General features: G+C 41.3%; 1 protein-coding gene across 4 annotated transcripts in view; it reads left to right on the top strand.

Annotated features, from left to right (window-relative positions):
- Positions 1-6,922: 6,922 nt before the first annotated feature.
- Positions 6,923-15,185, top strand: part of SYT9 (synaptotagmin 9) — a 70,661-nt gene continuing 62,398 nt past the window's right edge. For all 4 annotated transcript variants that reach the window (XM_051804187.1, XM_051804190.1, XM_051804188.1 and 1 more), the window contains exon 1: positions 6,923-7,131. In XM_051804187.1, the coding sequence (XP_051660147.1) occupies positions 6,984-7,131 (148 nt within the window). In that variant the 5' untranslated portion in view covers positions 6,923-6,983. The remainder of the gene's footprint in view (positions 7,132-15,185) is intronic.

Below are 15,185 nucleotides of genomic sequence, written 5' to 3'. Positions count from 1 at the left end.
GAAAAGGATCCTACCATCTTTAGTCAAACCAACACTCCAGGAGCATTACCACAGGCAGTCCTGATTCAGACTGATACTTGGGAATCATCTAACTGTAGGGACATGGGTTGTTCCCTGTAATTATAGCCAGAAGTATTCTGGTACTTGAAACAATGTACAAGTGTGTGCTTCAACTCTTGATTTGAATTCATGCTTGTGAGAAAACAGATTGCACACCCAACCATTTCTACATTTCCTATTTCAAGAATACCCAGCAGAAAGCACATTCTTCATGCAATTAATTGACTATTTTTAACCAATACTGCCTTCTAGATTGAGTCTAGTTTATTTGATTATATGTTAATCAGAACTAAAGATAGACCTAAAAGGAATAAAAATTTTCACCAAGCCACAAGGGGATTTGTGGATCTATTTTACTTGCAAACATTCCATCTGATCTGTCACTTAATTAAAAATGTGTTCTCGATCTAACTACCTTTCAAAGAAGGTCATGACCACAGAAATACTATCAATATCTGTTATTTGCAAAGCATTAATCCACCAGAAATCAAAAAAGAGTTTTCCCTTGGGTGTTGAGGTTTGGTTTTTGTTTTTCTTTTTGTTTTTTTTTTTAAACTTATTTAGGCAAAGTTTCTGTTATCTTTTAAGGTTCAAGGATAAGGGACTACATCCTCCTCACTGAAAGCTGCTTTCTTAGCATTCTCTTACAAATCCATCATAAAACCACAAAACATTTTATCCCTTCTTTTGGTTAGGAAATGTTAACATGTAGCTGTAAGCAGCGGAGTGGAAATACATTAGCAAGAGCTTTTCTGCAGTCCACATTATGACTGAGCTCTTACATATTTACTCATACGAACTGTACCACTCAGTGAGATTGTCAATAAGAGTTAATTATATAAAAGTTCTACTAGACAGTATGATAACAATTTTCAGACTAATTTTTGTAGCAGATGATTTTGCTTTTTGAACTAGGAAAAAAAAATGCTTAGAGGTAACAGCATTTACTTTATTCAGTGGCTTTAAGGTTTGCTAAGAGTGATTCAGATTTTATATAGAGTCCTGAATATCAGCTAGACTCTTGTTTGGGTTTTTTTTTTTGGACAAGCTACTTTCAGTCACATCACATCATCATTCCACCTTGCAGAAAATGGGCTCTATTGTTTTCATGAATTTACAAATACTCAAATGATAAAAAGTTGAGGGGTTTTACTCATTGGCTGCAGATGCATAAAATACAGGACCAGCTCGTGTTATTGTCTGACTCCCACTAGCATGTTAATATATATAACAATCTTCATGGGTATATTTGGAATGAGCTAAGACATCCCAGTTTCAGGAGATTCTTTTCCAATATCAAGCTTTCATCTTCCTTAAGAACTTGGATATTTCAGCACACGAAGGGAGGGTGGTAGGAACAGTGCCTCAGAAAAGAACAGTGCAATGGCTGTCCAGGTTAATGTAGGAACACTCATATTCTTCTAAACAATAGTCAACCAAGCAATGTAAAGGTCAGTACTTTTGCTCTTTATCCGTGAAAAACTCCAGCTATTAGAGAGAAGACTGTTGTGTCTCCAACATAGTTACAATTTTAGTGCAGTTTAGGGAACACACTTTGGCAGTAAAAGAAAAGCATCACAGGTGATGATTTGACTATTGGACCATCCTTTACTTGAAAAGTAAAACTGAAGTGTTCCTTTGATTATGTCTGGGATATCAATCTCACTCTTTCACATCGTGTCTTCACGTGTATTTTTAAGATTAAAACTTCAGTAATAAAAGCAGCATCAACTGACAGGCTAACATTAAGGGAAAGTGTCATAAATAACTCCCCATCGAGCAGGAAAAAACCCATCAGACCTTGGAAATCAGAAAAGATGGCTTCATACTCAGCATGCTGACTCCATCAACTTTCATTGGACTCCCTTCAACATTCAAGTCCAGGGTTAAATTCTGATTTATAGTTGACTAGGTATATGCAGAACTTCAGGTAGGAGGAGCTCAGTGTAACATGCTCACTAAGTCTCCCCTTGGTAGCAGGAAGGTTCTTTGTGTGTTTATTTGCAAGACCAGAAAGCTGGTGTTCAGGGATGGAAAGCCAGACAAAATTGCAGCATCCAAAGGGGAGATAAAAACCACCAGCTGCAGAGACAGGACTTTAAATCCATGTGAGCAGTCAATAACAAAAACCACAAACCACAGGCTTGGGAATTCAACAATTCTCCCCGAGCTCAATTCACTCTCAAGACTGAATTATTCAGTAAACTTTTTTCCCGGTAGAGTTTGCAAAAGCTGTCAAGGAAGAGACTGTCAAATTGGAATTAAAGTCAGATCAGAAGAGCTGTGTTTTCCTCTCTCTTTCTCAAGTTTTAAGGAAGCTTTCTTAAGATAGATGAAAATAGCATATGACAAGCTACAGCACCCAGAGAACTCTCTCTTAACAATGCGAATGGTACGAAGACCAAGAAAAAAATGTTTATCTGCTGTAAAGAGGTCATGAAAGTGAAAGAGCTCAGATTCATGTTACATATTTCCAGTCTTCTGGGCAGTATCTTCTACTCTGAACTTGCATCTCTTTCTGTTCTATAGTCAGTAAAGATTTGTCCAATAGTGACGTGGGGAAAAAACCAACTGAAAAAAACCCAACCAAAAAATCCCATTGATGAGCTACAGTAGACTCCTGTAGCTGTCTTGCTTTTTCTCATAACCTTCATTCAGACAACTCATTCGTTATCTACACCCCTTCAACTGACTCCATAAGATGTAGCTGAGTCCCAGTTGTACCAGGACATTGCCTGTCAAATGTATATTCCTAATCCTCTAGTACAGCTTCTAGTGACACTTGATGGTATCTCAGAGATTTGACACACTTTTTCTCTGCTTAATGCATGATAGACACTTTGCTCTTCCTTCAGGACCTGCTGTGAGAAAGCAACCTATTCAGAAAACTCCAAAATGACATTTCACCCATTCTGACATGGAAGCAGCTTTACAAGCCTCCCTCAGAGGAAGGAACAAAGCTTTGTACTGTTCTAGCATTTAGCACTGGTTTTATGCATTATGCTTTAAAAATCTGAACAGATGTCAATAATTGACATGTGATTTAAAATAAAAAATCCTAAGATTTTATAAGTACCATAATGAAAATACACCGCCATCACAGTATTTAACAGTGATCTCAAAATCTTCCAATGATGACATATTATTGGCTGTACCCCAGAACAGCTATTTTTGTATATTAACACTCTCAAAATGAGGATACCACCCTCCCTTTAGTTAACATTAACTTGTTTCCATTTGACCTCTAGAAGTCAGTGATGAGTAAAAAGTCCAAATGAGGGCATACCTATTTCCTAACTATCCTCCCATTAAAAACAGTGCTAAAATCTTCTGTGAAGAACAACTAACTCATCCCAAGAATGAAGCTGCTCAGAAAAGCATCATCTCACAAAAACTCAGTAATAGTTACCCATATTTCTATTTCTTATATGTTCACCTAAGCACTTTCTATTTTTAGGCAGCATAAAAACATACATCCATTAAGAACAGAAGAGGAAGACTGAGAGTGAGGCAGAAAGTCTGGTACAGCCAATAACAGAAAGATTTGATAGATGTATCAATCTCTGAACCTACAGCAGCATCTCCCTTCTCCAGCCTGGACTTCAGGTGACTGCCTTCAGCTCAATGGCACCCTTTAACCACAACAATGTTTTTTCCTTGTTCTCTGTCTTTTTGTCCTACTCATTAATTACACATTCACACACCTTGACTTTTGGGGAAAAAAATAATCTTGTTTGTCGTGTTTCACTAGTAACTTAGTAGCTCTATGTGTTTTCTTGCTTTCCTGAAATACACGTGGCCTCATTTCTCCCTTTTGTTAAAGTACATGGTGTGCTTATACCCACCTCTTTGTGGGCAAATGTAATTCAAGCAATTATAAATACAAATACTTGGTAAGTACTGGTTGGAGCATAGCCATAATAAATATTCTGACACAAGTTGCCTCACTTTCTTCTAGAAGTGCATTCATTTCATGAACGCCCATCTTTGAAGATGAATTCATTGCCAGCAATCCTTGTGCTATTGCCAGAACACTGGGGAAAAGCTTTATTTCAAGAAAAGAAAGAAGAACATGTCAATTGATAAAGACAGAGCTTTTGTAGGTCAAAGAGTTAAACTTATTCTGACTCTGTGTGTAGCAGGCTTGGGGATTTTTTTCCTGAGTACACTGTATTGTGTGAAGGCAGCTCTGAGCTAAACAGAAAAAAATGGAGTTATAGTCAGTACAAGTTGTAACTCTCAAGATAAGGTTAATAAGAGCATCCTGCTGCATCTTGCAATGCCTTTCTGGGTGCACAGTAATTAGTACAGCATTCACTAGGGACCTCAAATGTAACACGGTCCCCTGAATTAGGAAAATCTGCAGCTGACAAAAAGAGTAAACCCATCCCAACTAGGGGTGCCTGCAAGAAGAGAAACATGCAATCAATGATAACAAAATGGCAGATATAGGTCTGGTTTTCACAAACAACCTCAGGAAGGAAATGTTGCACTTGCTTTGAGACACAGCTGATTACATTTACTGCTGCCATCTCCAGAGACATGGCCATTTGCTCACACAGCGCACTTAGAGCTCAGAGCTTTTGGGAATAGATGCCTTTATTTACGAGCAGTGATGTCCAAAGAGTTTCGTGGTCTCTCCTCCACCAGACTGAAAAATTTCCAACTCTAACCATCTGCATTACAAACATCTCAGCACCTTCAGATTGCTGCTATTTAAAAAATGAAGCAAGATACTCTAGTTATAGGAGAAGGATAAAGAAATTAACACTTCATCACCAGGCTGTCCAGAGTTCATTCTGCAGCAAGCCTGAATCCCAAGCTAGAGATGAGCTTGTGGTCTCACTGGATAAAACCCACACTCTGGTAAATGCATTAATATCACTTTGCAGTTGATATATTTGTCTATCCTGGACAGAGTACAAGCTATAGAACAGCTCAGCCATCTTGGTCAGGGCCAAATTACAAAAATATAGCCAAATAATCTGTCTAAATGAGTCACAATGCACAAATTCTACAGTAATTCAAAATCTGGTCACACATGATCACTGGACTAATTCAACTGTACTTCTCAGATATCTCTGTCAGTGGGTTTTGACAGCTCCTCTGTCTTTCCTCCTCTTCATGACATATCACCAGCATTGGCCAGGACTTGATTTTGTGTTACAGATTAAAAAGTTCCTGCCCCCAGAGAGCTTACATATGTATGAATAATTCACTACCCCTCTTGAAACTGTTTTTCCCTAAAAGACATTCTGGTTTCTCTAGCTGTACCAAGTTCTTTAAATTTTACTTCTTCTTTACTGAAGTAGGAAAAGCGGCAGGACTGATAAAGCCTGATCCTTAGCATGACTGACAGTGCCTCTCAAGAACTGTCTTTCTCCCTGCATGATTAGGGAAACAAGGCAATCACCTTGTTTTTTCCAGCACCAAGATAAATATTTGTGCAGCATTTATTGAGACCAGTAGGAATTTTCCCTGTGCTTAAATGTGAAAACATATACTGATGTCATCAAAACCTCTGGCCTTCAAAAATATGTCAGCAACTGTAATATCTACCTACTATTTTATTATCTATTGTTAATTCCTAATAACAACAAGCCAGCATGAATGAGTTGCCTGATTGCTGATGGAATTATACCTGGCTTATACAACCATGTTTACAAATATCATTTTTCTATTAAAAATTAGGTGGGGGAAAACAATGCCTTTGAGACATAAGCAATGCTGCAAAAGCACTAGGAGACAAGTTACACTAGTAAACAATTTTTCTTATTAACATCCACTCCTTTCCCAAAATACATCTTATTTCAAAGATATACTTTTTTATTTAAAATGAGAAAAACTTCGACTAGAAAATTATGCTATTTCTAGAACTGTTATCAGCAGTCTTTAAACAGTAGGCTGAACATCCACAGCAGTCTGAACTTTCTGAGCTCATCATGGCCTCTGATATTTGCTTAAACTATTATAAAAGGGAGAGAGAGGAAAAAAAATGAAGTTAAATGGAGCAGCCAGTTCTCAGCTTTTCCCCTTATGACACCCACCAGCCTCCCAGCCTACAAACCCAGAAAGCAAAGCAGCACCTTAAGAATCTCCTACTTGTCAGGATAAACATGCCTAATGGCAGACATCTCCTCAGCCCCCACCTCCTCCGGGAAAGGCTCTCCTGCCCTCCCCTCAAGCTATGGCTGGGTCTCAGGTGCCTGAGGTTTCTCAGCCGCGCTTTTAACTCTTTTTAACCCCTCGATCAGCCAAGCCAAAATATGAATCTGCTGAACGAAGACCTCCGTTCTGTCCAGGATACATTTTTCGCTTCCCGGGGCTCCCTATTGCGAGGGGCGCGGGGGCAGCGAGGCATTTCCAGGCGATTAGCTGAGCGAGCGGGATAATTCCTGGGCAGGAGCGGGCAGCGAGACGCAAGGGCACACGGCACGGGACAAGCTGTCGGAGGAGGGCCGGGCCTGCCCAGCGATGGGGAGGGGGAGGACGGGGCGCTGTCCGTCAGGACCCGCGCCCAGCAGCGTCCCTCGCCAGCCCCTGCGCCGCCTCTGAAGTTCCCAGAGGAGCGGACGAGCTCCGGGGGTGCCGGCCGCCGATCCCGCGGGCCGGGGCGGGGGACAGACCTGCCCCCCGGGGCGGAGAGGGGCGCGGCGGCCGCTCCCGCCGCCGGCAGAGCTGCGCAGCGCGGCCCCGCCGCCGCTCCCGCCCCCGCGCTCAACTGGTGGGACCCCCCGGTCCGCCCCCGGCAGCGGCGCGGGGGGAGCGGCGGGGCGGCCCGGCCCGGCCCGGCCCGGCGGGGCGGGCGCCGCTGGCTGGGGATGCGGGCGGCGGCCCGGCGGCTGCAGGCGGGCGGCGGGCAGCGGCGCGGCGCCTGACCGCAGGGCTCCGCTCCGCTCCGCTCCCGAGGATGCTGCGGGGCGATGCCCGGCGACAGGGAGGACGAGATCTGCCAGAAAGCGCTGCAGCTGCTGGCCGAGCTGTGCTCCGTCGGGGCGGTGGAGAACGAGAACTGCCGCGATTTCATCTACTACCTGCGGGACAGAGCCCGGCCCCGCCTCAGCGACTCAGGTACGGCCGCCGCCCTCGGGGGCGCGGGCACCGGCGGCATCCCCCGGCCCCGGCTGCGGGAGGAGGGCGAACCCCCCCCGGCATCCCTCGGCGGCCGGGCGCCGCGGGGCGAGGCCTGCCGGCGCCGCGGGGGCTGCCCGGAGCGAGCGGCGGCGGAGCGGGGAAGGTGGAAGGGAGGGATGCTCCCGGGAACGCGGGGCTGGCAGGGAAATTTGCCCGGCGTGGCCGGGGGAGGACGCTGGTCCGGGCTCTGCTGCGCCCGGCGCTGGGTTGCAGCGCCCGGTGCCGGGGGAGATGCGGAGCCCGAGCCCGCAGCGCTGCCCGAGCCCGTGCGAGCAGCGGGTGCGGCAGCGCGGGGGGCGGGCGGGCAACTTTCGGCCGCCGCCGCTCACTCACCCGGAGCGGGTCGGAGCCGCCCTGCCCGGCGCTGCCGCGGCTCTGCTGCAGTGCCCGGGGGCCCGGGGCTGCCCTTGTGCTCCCCTGGCCCTCCCGGCGCTCCGGGGTTCAGCGCAGAGGAGAAGGGTTCATAGCCCGGTGTAACTGGAGCGCGATTTAACCTAACTTCCCAGTTCTGTGCGTTACAAGCTAAGAAGACTGTTCCTCGCAATTCTGTAGGTACAAGCAGAGGTTGTGGGGCTTTCAAGGTGTACACCGGGTGGTTCTGTGTGTGTATGTCAGGATTATGGTTGCCTTTTTGCGTCTTGGCATAACGCTCCTACTTAAAAAACTTTAACTCAAGGAAGCTTTCTCATAAGGAAGCTGAGCTCCAGCTGCACGAAAACGTGGAAAGACTGAGGATGTGCCGTATGTCTTTGGCCATAAGGGAAAGGCAAATTGCAGTTTAAAGTAGGAGCTTATTACATTTATTTTTGCATCGAGATGGGTTCGCTCGGTGTGAGGAGAAATTTAGAGAGTTAAAAAAGAAGTTGATAAACGTTTGCAGTACTGGGAAGCCGTGCTGTTAGGTCATCACAGCACAGTATTCAGTTCTTTATTATTCTCTGAAACGAGTCAGTTCACTTAGTGTAGGGCAGTCTAATGACACTATTCCTAAATATTTTTCTGTGATTTGGTGAGTCTGAAGTAACACTCAGTGCAACTTACTGACAAATCCTTGCATATGCCAAAAGGCCTGGATGAAACAAGTAAAAGTAAGAAAAAAAAACTGGAGGGGGAAAAAAATCTGCTACCACAACAAATGAATAAGGAATTTTCCATCATTCAGTTCACTTGTATCCAAAGCTATTTACAGCCATTCTAGCTTTTCACTGCTTGAAATATTCAAATTGAAGTGATTCATGCAATGTTTGATAAGGATTCTTTGAAAATAGGCAAACTTAATTGTTGGTTCATATAGGCATATTTAATTTGTTCATATAAGCAATAATTTTTGTGACAGACACCTGTGATTTTCAGTAATTTTCATCTACTAAAGGATCAATCACATATTTGTATATCAGGTCATGACTCCAAAAATGTCTGCTTAAATCAGTGCTCACTTTGGATACGAAACTACTTGAAATGCATATGGAGACTTTAACCTCAGCTACTTGGATAACAGCTTTTCAAATTTCTTTCAGAAGCTACCTGCTTTTTCTCCGTCAGCCTTGGGCAAAAAGAGTACCTGGCATCTGTCTGGGAGCATTTTTAAAGCATGGTGCGCTCAGGAAAAATGTATCACCTCTGCCTAAAGATGGAAAAAAACGTGTATTTATTTCTACCTGTTTTGCTTCGACTGTTATTATACAACAGCCTTCCAGTATTGTTGCAAACCTGCTCGATTACACAGAGCAGCAGTCCCTAACCTTCGCCAGCCAATGTGCAACAACAGTGAGCAATTATGCTGCAGGCAGCATCTTCCTATTGGCCTCAATTTTAACATTTTTATTTTTTGCAGCTGCAGCCAGTCTCAGAGGGTCTAGCAGGCAACACGTTGTCCATAAGCCCTGACTTGGAAAGCCCTTCTGTAAGGTAGCAATGCCAGGAATTTATTAATTTACCTAGTCTTATGTTTCTTTGATTAAAATACGAATATTGTCCCAGTAAACTGGCTGCCCATGTGGTTTGTTTAGCTGGTCCTTAGATGTGATGGCATGGCCTGTAAGAAGGCAGTGTACATGACTTCCAAAATTTAGCAATAGGATTCACAATCAAAGGGCAGTACACTGACCAAATCCAGCCTGCTTTGTGTAGTGAGTTTCATTGACTTAACAAGGGCAAAATGGCCTTAAAAAGCCCTGACAGCTGATGCATTCCCTTTCCAGCCTCTAGTGGTCTAAGCATAGGGATATGAAGAAAACTCGTGCTGAAAGACAGCATCTCCTTGGCAGACCTGGGCAAAAGATGAAGCTATCCTGGTTCCAACTTGCTGCCCCCCAAGGTGTGAAGGTGATGTGCATTAGCTAAATTGAGTAACTTGCTTTTAGGCCACCCAAAAGAGCAATGTGTACAACTGAGTTGAGAAAAGTGCAGCCAGAAAACACACACATGCACAGTTAGGCTTTGCACAGGGATCAAAGCATGGGAAAATGCTTTCAAAAGTTCTTCTGGAATAAAGTGGCTACTTGCCTAAATCCAAAAACATGGTGGATATAGATGATTTTACAGCAGTTTGATTGGAGCCATTCATGTATGTTGGCTCTGTCCCCTGTCAGTATTTAGAAAAATCAAGCTCTAACAGAGGGAGATGGTGAGCTGAGGGGTCGCTGAGCCTGATAGGAGTGTTTGTCTACAAGCTCAGTCCCAGCAGGGAGCAACCAGATCCCTGGAGATCCACTAGTTTCTTGCCTGATATCTGATGCAGTTGGCTTTGTGGCTTCCTGCTTTCTGAGGCTTTGGTGTGTGACTCAGACCAGGAGGGAGTAGGACAGGGACAGGAGGGGACTGGATGCCTGTGGTATGTGCCACATCTTTATTTTTCATGTAATTTGCCCTGTTGTGGGAAGCCCTGCACGTGCTTCGAGCACGAGTTTAAAGTCTAATGAGTTCTGGGTTTAATGTGCTGGTCCACTGGATATAAAGGGTGACATGGGTGAGTCAGATTTTAAAACTTTTCAGAAAACTAAAGATGCAAATTAGTCATTTAGTGAAAAATCTTCAATTAGTTCAATAAGAGGTATAAGTCAGAGCAACCTTGAAAATCCCAGTAGGCATCCTTAAGCGTTTCAGTGCTTTAATAAGCTGACTCGTTTTCTGTTCCATTGTAAAATGTCGATAATATTACTGTATCACAGAAGGGTTTTATGAGGGTAAATTGCAAAGTCTGAACACCTCAAGTATGTAATACATTCATAAAGGAGAGTCACGTGGACCTCTTGGAGATGTTCAAGTGAAATCTGTGTTTGTCATGTGGATGTTTGAAAACAATCACTCAAGATCACGTAATATCGCCCCATGACACCAAATAAAGTAAATATTGTGGATGAGGAATGGAAGTTCCTTGAGCAGGAGAATTATATTAGTATGTAAAAAATATCAAAAACCAAACCAACAAAAAACCCATGAAGGCAGAAAACCTTAATGGAGAGACTAACCATTAAAAGAGGAATTAAGACAGAGAAACTGCTTATGAAAGGTTAAAAAAAAGTACAACCATTAATCATAATTAATTCTAATTAATTTTGTAGCAGAAAAAATGAATAGAAATAAAAAGTAAAGTTTGTTCTCCTTTTCTGTTGTATTGGATTGCACGCCTTGAGGATGAGCCAGTAAGGTCTTAAAATATTCTTAATTATGTTCTTTAAAATTGACTAATAGATGCTAAAACAGAATGCATGATGAATATTGTGGGTATGGTGATGGCCATTAAGCATAAAGTATGCTACAGGTCATAAGTGTGAGATCAATATTGTACAGTAACAGAAAGTCAGATTTTAGTACTTGATGGAAGTAAAGATAGTTGACAATCAAGAAATTAAAAAATGTGGGCATGGAAATGGGGTGGATATTGAAGACAAAATGTACAAGAAAGTGCAGTTATGGTCTTGCAGTGGAATTTGAGAATCTTATGAATCAGTACTTTTTTTTTTCAGTCTATACTTTCAACTTCAGGAAAGAGAAAGGCACAAAGAAACAAAAAAGCCTAACAGGTTATATGTGGCCTCCAAACCCACTGCTGGAATGTGAGAGCCACGATTTTCTGTGGAGAGGATCATTCTGATAGAGTGGTCATTCCTTAGGAAGCTAATACTTGCAATTAAATATTATTCCAGCAAGTTTCCCTTTAATTCAGAACTGAGTTTAAAACCAAAACCTGTCTTCAGAAAGTAGTTTAAGTTCTCAGAGGGGTATTTTTAAATTTTTGTAACTCAAATTACTCACTGATTCATTCCCTGCCTCACCCCCCCAAGTATTCCAGGGACATATCAAGTTGCAGAGTTTCATCAAGATGCTAAGCACATCTAGATTTATCTAGATAAATGCAAAAAGCATTTACAAGTTGTAAAGACATGAAAAAGATCTGAGTGGGTGAAGTAACTTTCAGTATGTTTGTTATTTTTATTTTACTCACTATGAGCCCTTGCTTTCTGTATTTTTAATTTGCTTTTCCTCCTGCGAAAGAAATGTAAAATGCAGCTGCTCCAAATTGATAGTGTTCTGTGTGTCATTCCAGTGCAAGAATCTTTGCAGGACAGAGGACAAGTATGAATCATATTCACTGACAGGAGGTCGAACGAGTGAACATGTGTGAGGCCCAAATTCCTCTGGATTTCGAGAACCAAAGTGCTGTTTCAAGAGTTGAAAAAAACCACCACACTGATGTTATGTGTTTTAGACTGAAAATATGTGCTCCTTTTCTCTTTTGAAAAGTCAGGAACAAGTTTGAAGCAGGTAGAAATAATTCCTTCCTGTTGCTTCTGTTCTAAGATGCTCTGCTAGTTTAATTCCCTTTGAACAAAGAGGCTCTCAGAGACTTTCCTGTCATACTGGAAAAGTTTAGTATTGTTTTTCCTTGGGAAATCTGTCTAAAACAGATAACTAAACTTTGAAACAAATTGTAGAAAAGAGCAAATTATATTCAAAGTAAAGGGACTAGCTGTGTGCTTAATTATGGTTTGAAGGTAAATTAATTTTAATAAAAGTAAATTAAAGACTATAACTGCACATAACTTTTTCCTAGAATATATTTTTGTTCTTTTTACAGGTAACCTAAAGATTTATAGATGTTTAAGTTAGGATTTACACTTCAAAATGAGAGAAAAGGAAGGCTACAAACATAATTCTTACGATAAAACTGAGCATTTGTGAGGCTGCAGCATAGTCGTGTTAAATACTCTTCAGACACGAAAGGACAGATCCTTGCAGTACTGAACTCACTTTATATTTTTTCAGTAGTGCAAAGCAACTGCAGTGTTCTTTAGTAGTACTTTAACTTGGGGAGACAAACATGAGCAGGTTTTCTGCAGTGCCTCTGACCAAGATCCAATACCAGTGCTGTCCCGTGGCTGCTCTTGGATGCAGGGGAGAAGGGCAAGTTTCAGTCTATGGGGAAAAGACAAGAGAACGGTGGCCTCTAAACCTTCTTGGTCTCTGCATCCATATTCTGTAGACATGTGGAAAGTAAGAGCTTTCTGGGGCTTCCATTTCCATTTTGGTTTTACTTCTCACTTTTATGGGAATTATACCAAATGTCTGTTGTTTACAGTCTGCCCTTATGCATTGAAACTATGATATAACAATATTTTATGCTGTGTTAAATAGCCTGATGCCAGCTACACCCCTTTGTATTTAACAGAGAAAAGTATGTTTACTCATATGTGATATATATAAAAATAATACTTATTTACTGCAGTCATTGCAAGCCCATTTGTGAAGTAATACTAAAACTTAAAGTAACATACTAATTGAATCAGAAATCACTTATCACTACAGTCATCACACAATTTATGCATTCCTCTTCCAAATGTGCAGTCAGCGTTAAGGAAAATGGTTATTTTGAATTGTGAGTAACAAAAATGTATATAATTGAAAATAACCTGAAGAGTTATGACAAGAACATCAACCTTTGAAAATTAGGATGGCTAAATAGCATATTCTGCCTTACACCTGAATTCCCATCTTAAATGCCAGTTTTGCTTGTGAGGAGCAGTAGGCTAAATTTAGTCCCTCTCTGTACAAACTCTTTTTGCCACTAAAACTTGATCACTGCATTTGTCATAGCTTTTATTTCACTGGGATTTGCATGTTGCTCCTTGATGGGAGGGGACAAGGGAAAGAAGTTAGCTAATTATACTTTCCTAAGGATTATCCATAAACTTTCTGCAGGCAACAGTTTAAATCTGGCACACAAAGCCCTGATGACTTAGTAGGGGTGTTACTGTAATGGATTTATGGGTCATTAGTTCCTCAAAAAACATGAACCTCTGTTACAGTAATTCTGTTTTTCAGTACTGGTAGAATTCTGAATTGTTACATATTTGTGTGATCCATATATTTAGTGACCCAAGTACAAATGATCAGCCACATGTTCCCCCAGACAGCTTTCCGGAAGATTCCTTTCCAAACTAATTTGTGTGAGTTTAATTACACTGACAATTCAGAGACCTAGAAATGTAAATCCAAAATTATTGCTGTCATAACAGCAGATTCAGTTGAACTCAGTCTTGAGGGTGTGCAGCGCTCTATGAACTTTGGTGCGTAATATGTACAGGTTGAACATAAACTACAATTTATGTATTTATGTTTAAAAGCACATTTCTGTGTTTTAGTTCTTCCTGCACTGAAAATAATGATGATCACTGTTGGTTTAGTGGAAAGCTGTACTGGATAATGTTGCACTGTGCATCTTTTGCTGTATTTTGTCATTATTTTAAGCTCTTCTGTGGCTTTATTTAGCCCAAAGAGATAAAGAGAGATTATTTTGATGTAAAGCTTTCATATTGCTAACAGGTCCCTTTCATACTGCTAACAAAATTTTAGTCCAAGGGATAAGAATTTAGAATAATTAATTGCAGATGAAAGGAATTTCCATAAAAATGCTGTCAGTTGCAACTTAGAAAACCTGCAATTCCTAAAGTTCATCATCTGACAAGATAAATCTTTTTTGCATGTTTTGTAGTACTGTTAAGTAGTGAATACTTGATCCATTTATTTGGAGAGTAGGGAAAAAAGTGTTATGTATAACAGGTGGTGGTTTGCACATTTGTTATATTAGCTGTTGTAATCACGCTGAATTTTGTGTTTTAAGCTGCTCAATAGGTTCAACTTCATTTTTTTTTTTTCATTTTAGACATTCATTAGCCGAGTTTGGCTTCATTTGGCAGTCGTACACTACAGGATTTGATCTTGCATACCTCCTGTGGTTAGCTGGAATTCAGAAATACAGTGGATGCAGTTGAAACTGGCACATGTGTGTGTATGTTTTAAGCCAATTTACAGTTGTTGTGTGTCTGCCAAAGATCAATGTTGGAATAGTCCATAAACTGTCAGAAGAAGCTTTCAGATTATTTTTGTAAAACCACCATACTAACAAAAAGATCAGGCACTAATGATTTGGAGTTAAAACTTTCAAAGGGTGTTTAAAATAATAAGAATGAGGATTTGAAATAGGATCATTCCTTCCAGTATACTTTCTCACTTTCTTTTTTCCCAGTTTAGCTTTATACATAAAAGAAAGCCTTGCTGACTTCCCTCGGAAAAATGTTTCTTCAGTTTGTTTAATTTCCATCAGGAAGTTTGTTTAAAATATCTTACTTCTATCTCACTGTCTCTGAAACTCCCCAAATATTTCCTTTCCCCCTGTGAGGGATCTTTTTTTTTGAGTATACAAAACACTAAATATTTGTGTTCTAAAATTTCCTCTTGTAAACCAGTCTTGATCATTCCCACCCAGGTTACTCAGTGTCTGGTTGCTGCATTCCTTTCCTAGATTATATGTGCATATACCAGTGTTTCAGATGATTTTCCATCTGGATGTTCCCACTCCATTTCTCAAGCAGCAGCTCATTTTATTTATTGCCCCATTTCTAATATTTTTAATTCAGCTGGTTTTTAATTCTCTGACTTCAACAGTATGGTTTGCTTTCTTCTGCCATTTAGTGTGATGTAATTGTATT

The sequence above is a fragment of the Manacus candei genome, unplaced genomic scaffold (assembly GCF_025592945.1).
Source record: "Manacus candei isolate 608988 ecotype Guabito, Panama unplaced genomic scaffold, ASM2559294v1 h1tg000060l, whole genome shotgun sequence".
Lineage (NCBI taxonomy): Eukaryota > Metazoa > Chordata > Aves > Passeriformes > Pipridae > Manacus > Manacus candei.
The sequence above is the reverse complement of the archived record's forward strand: the minus strand, read 5'-3'. Positions and strand labels throughout refer to the sequence as shown.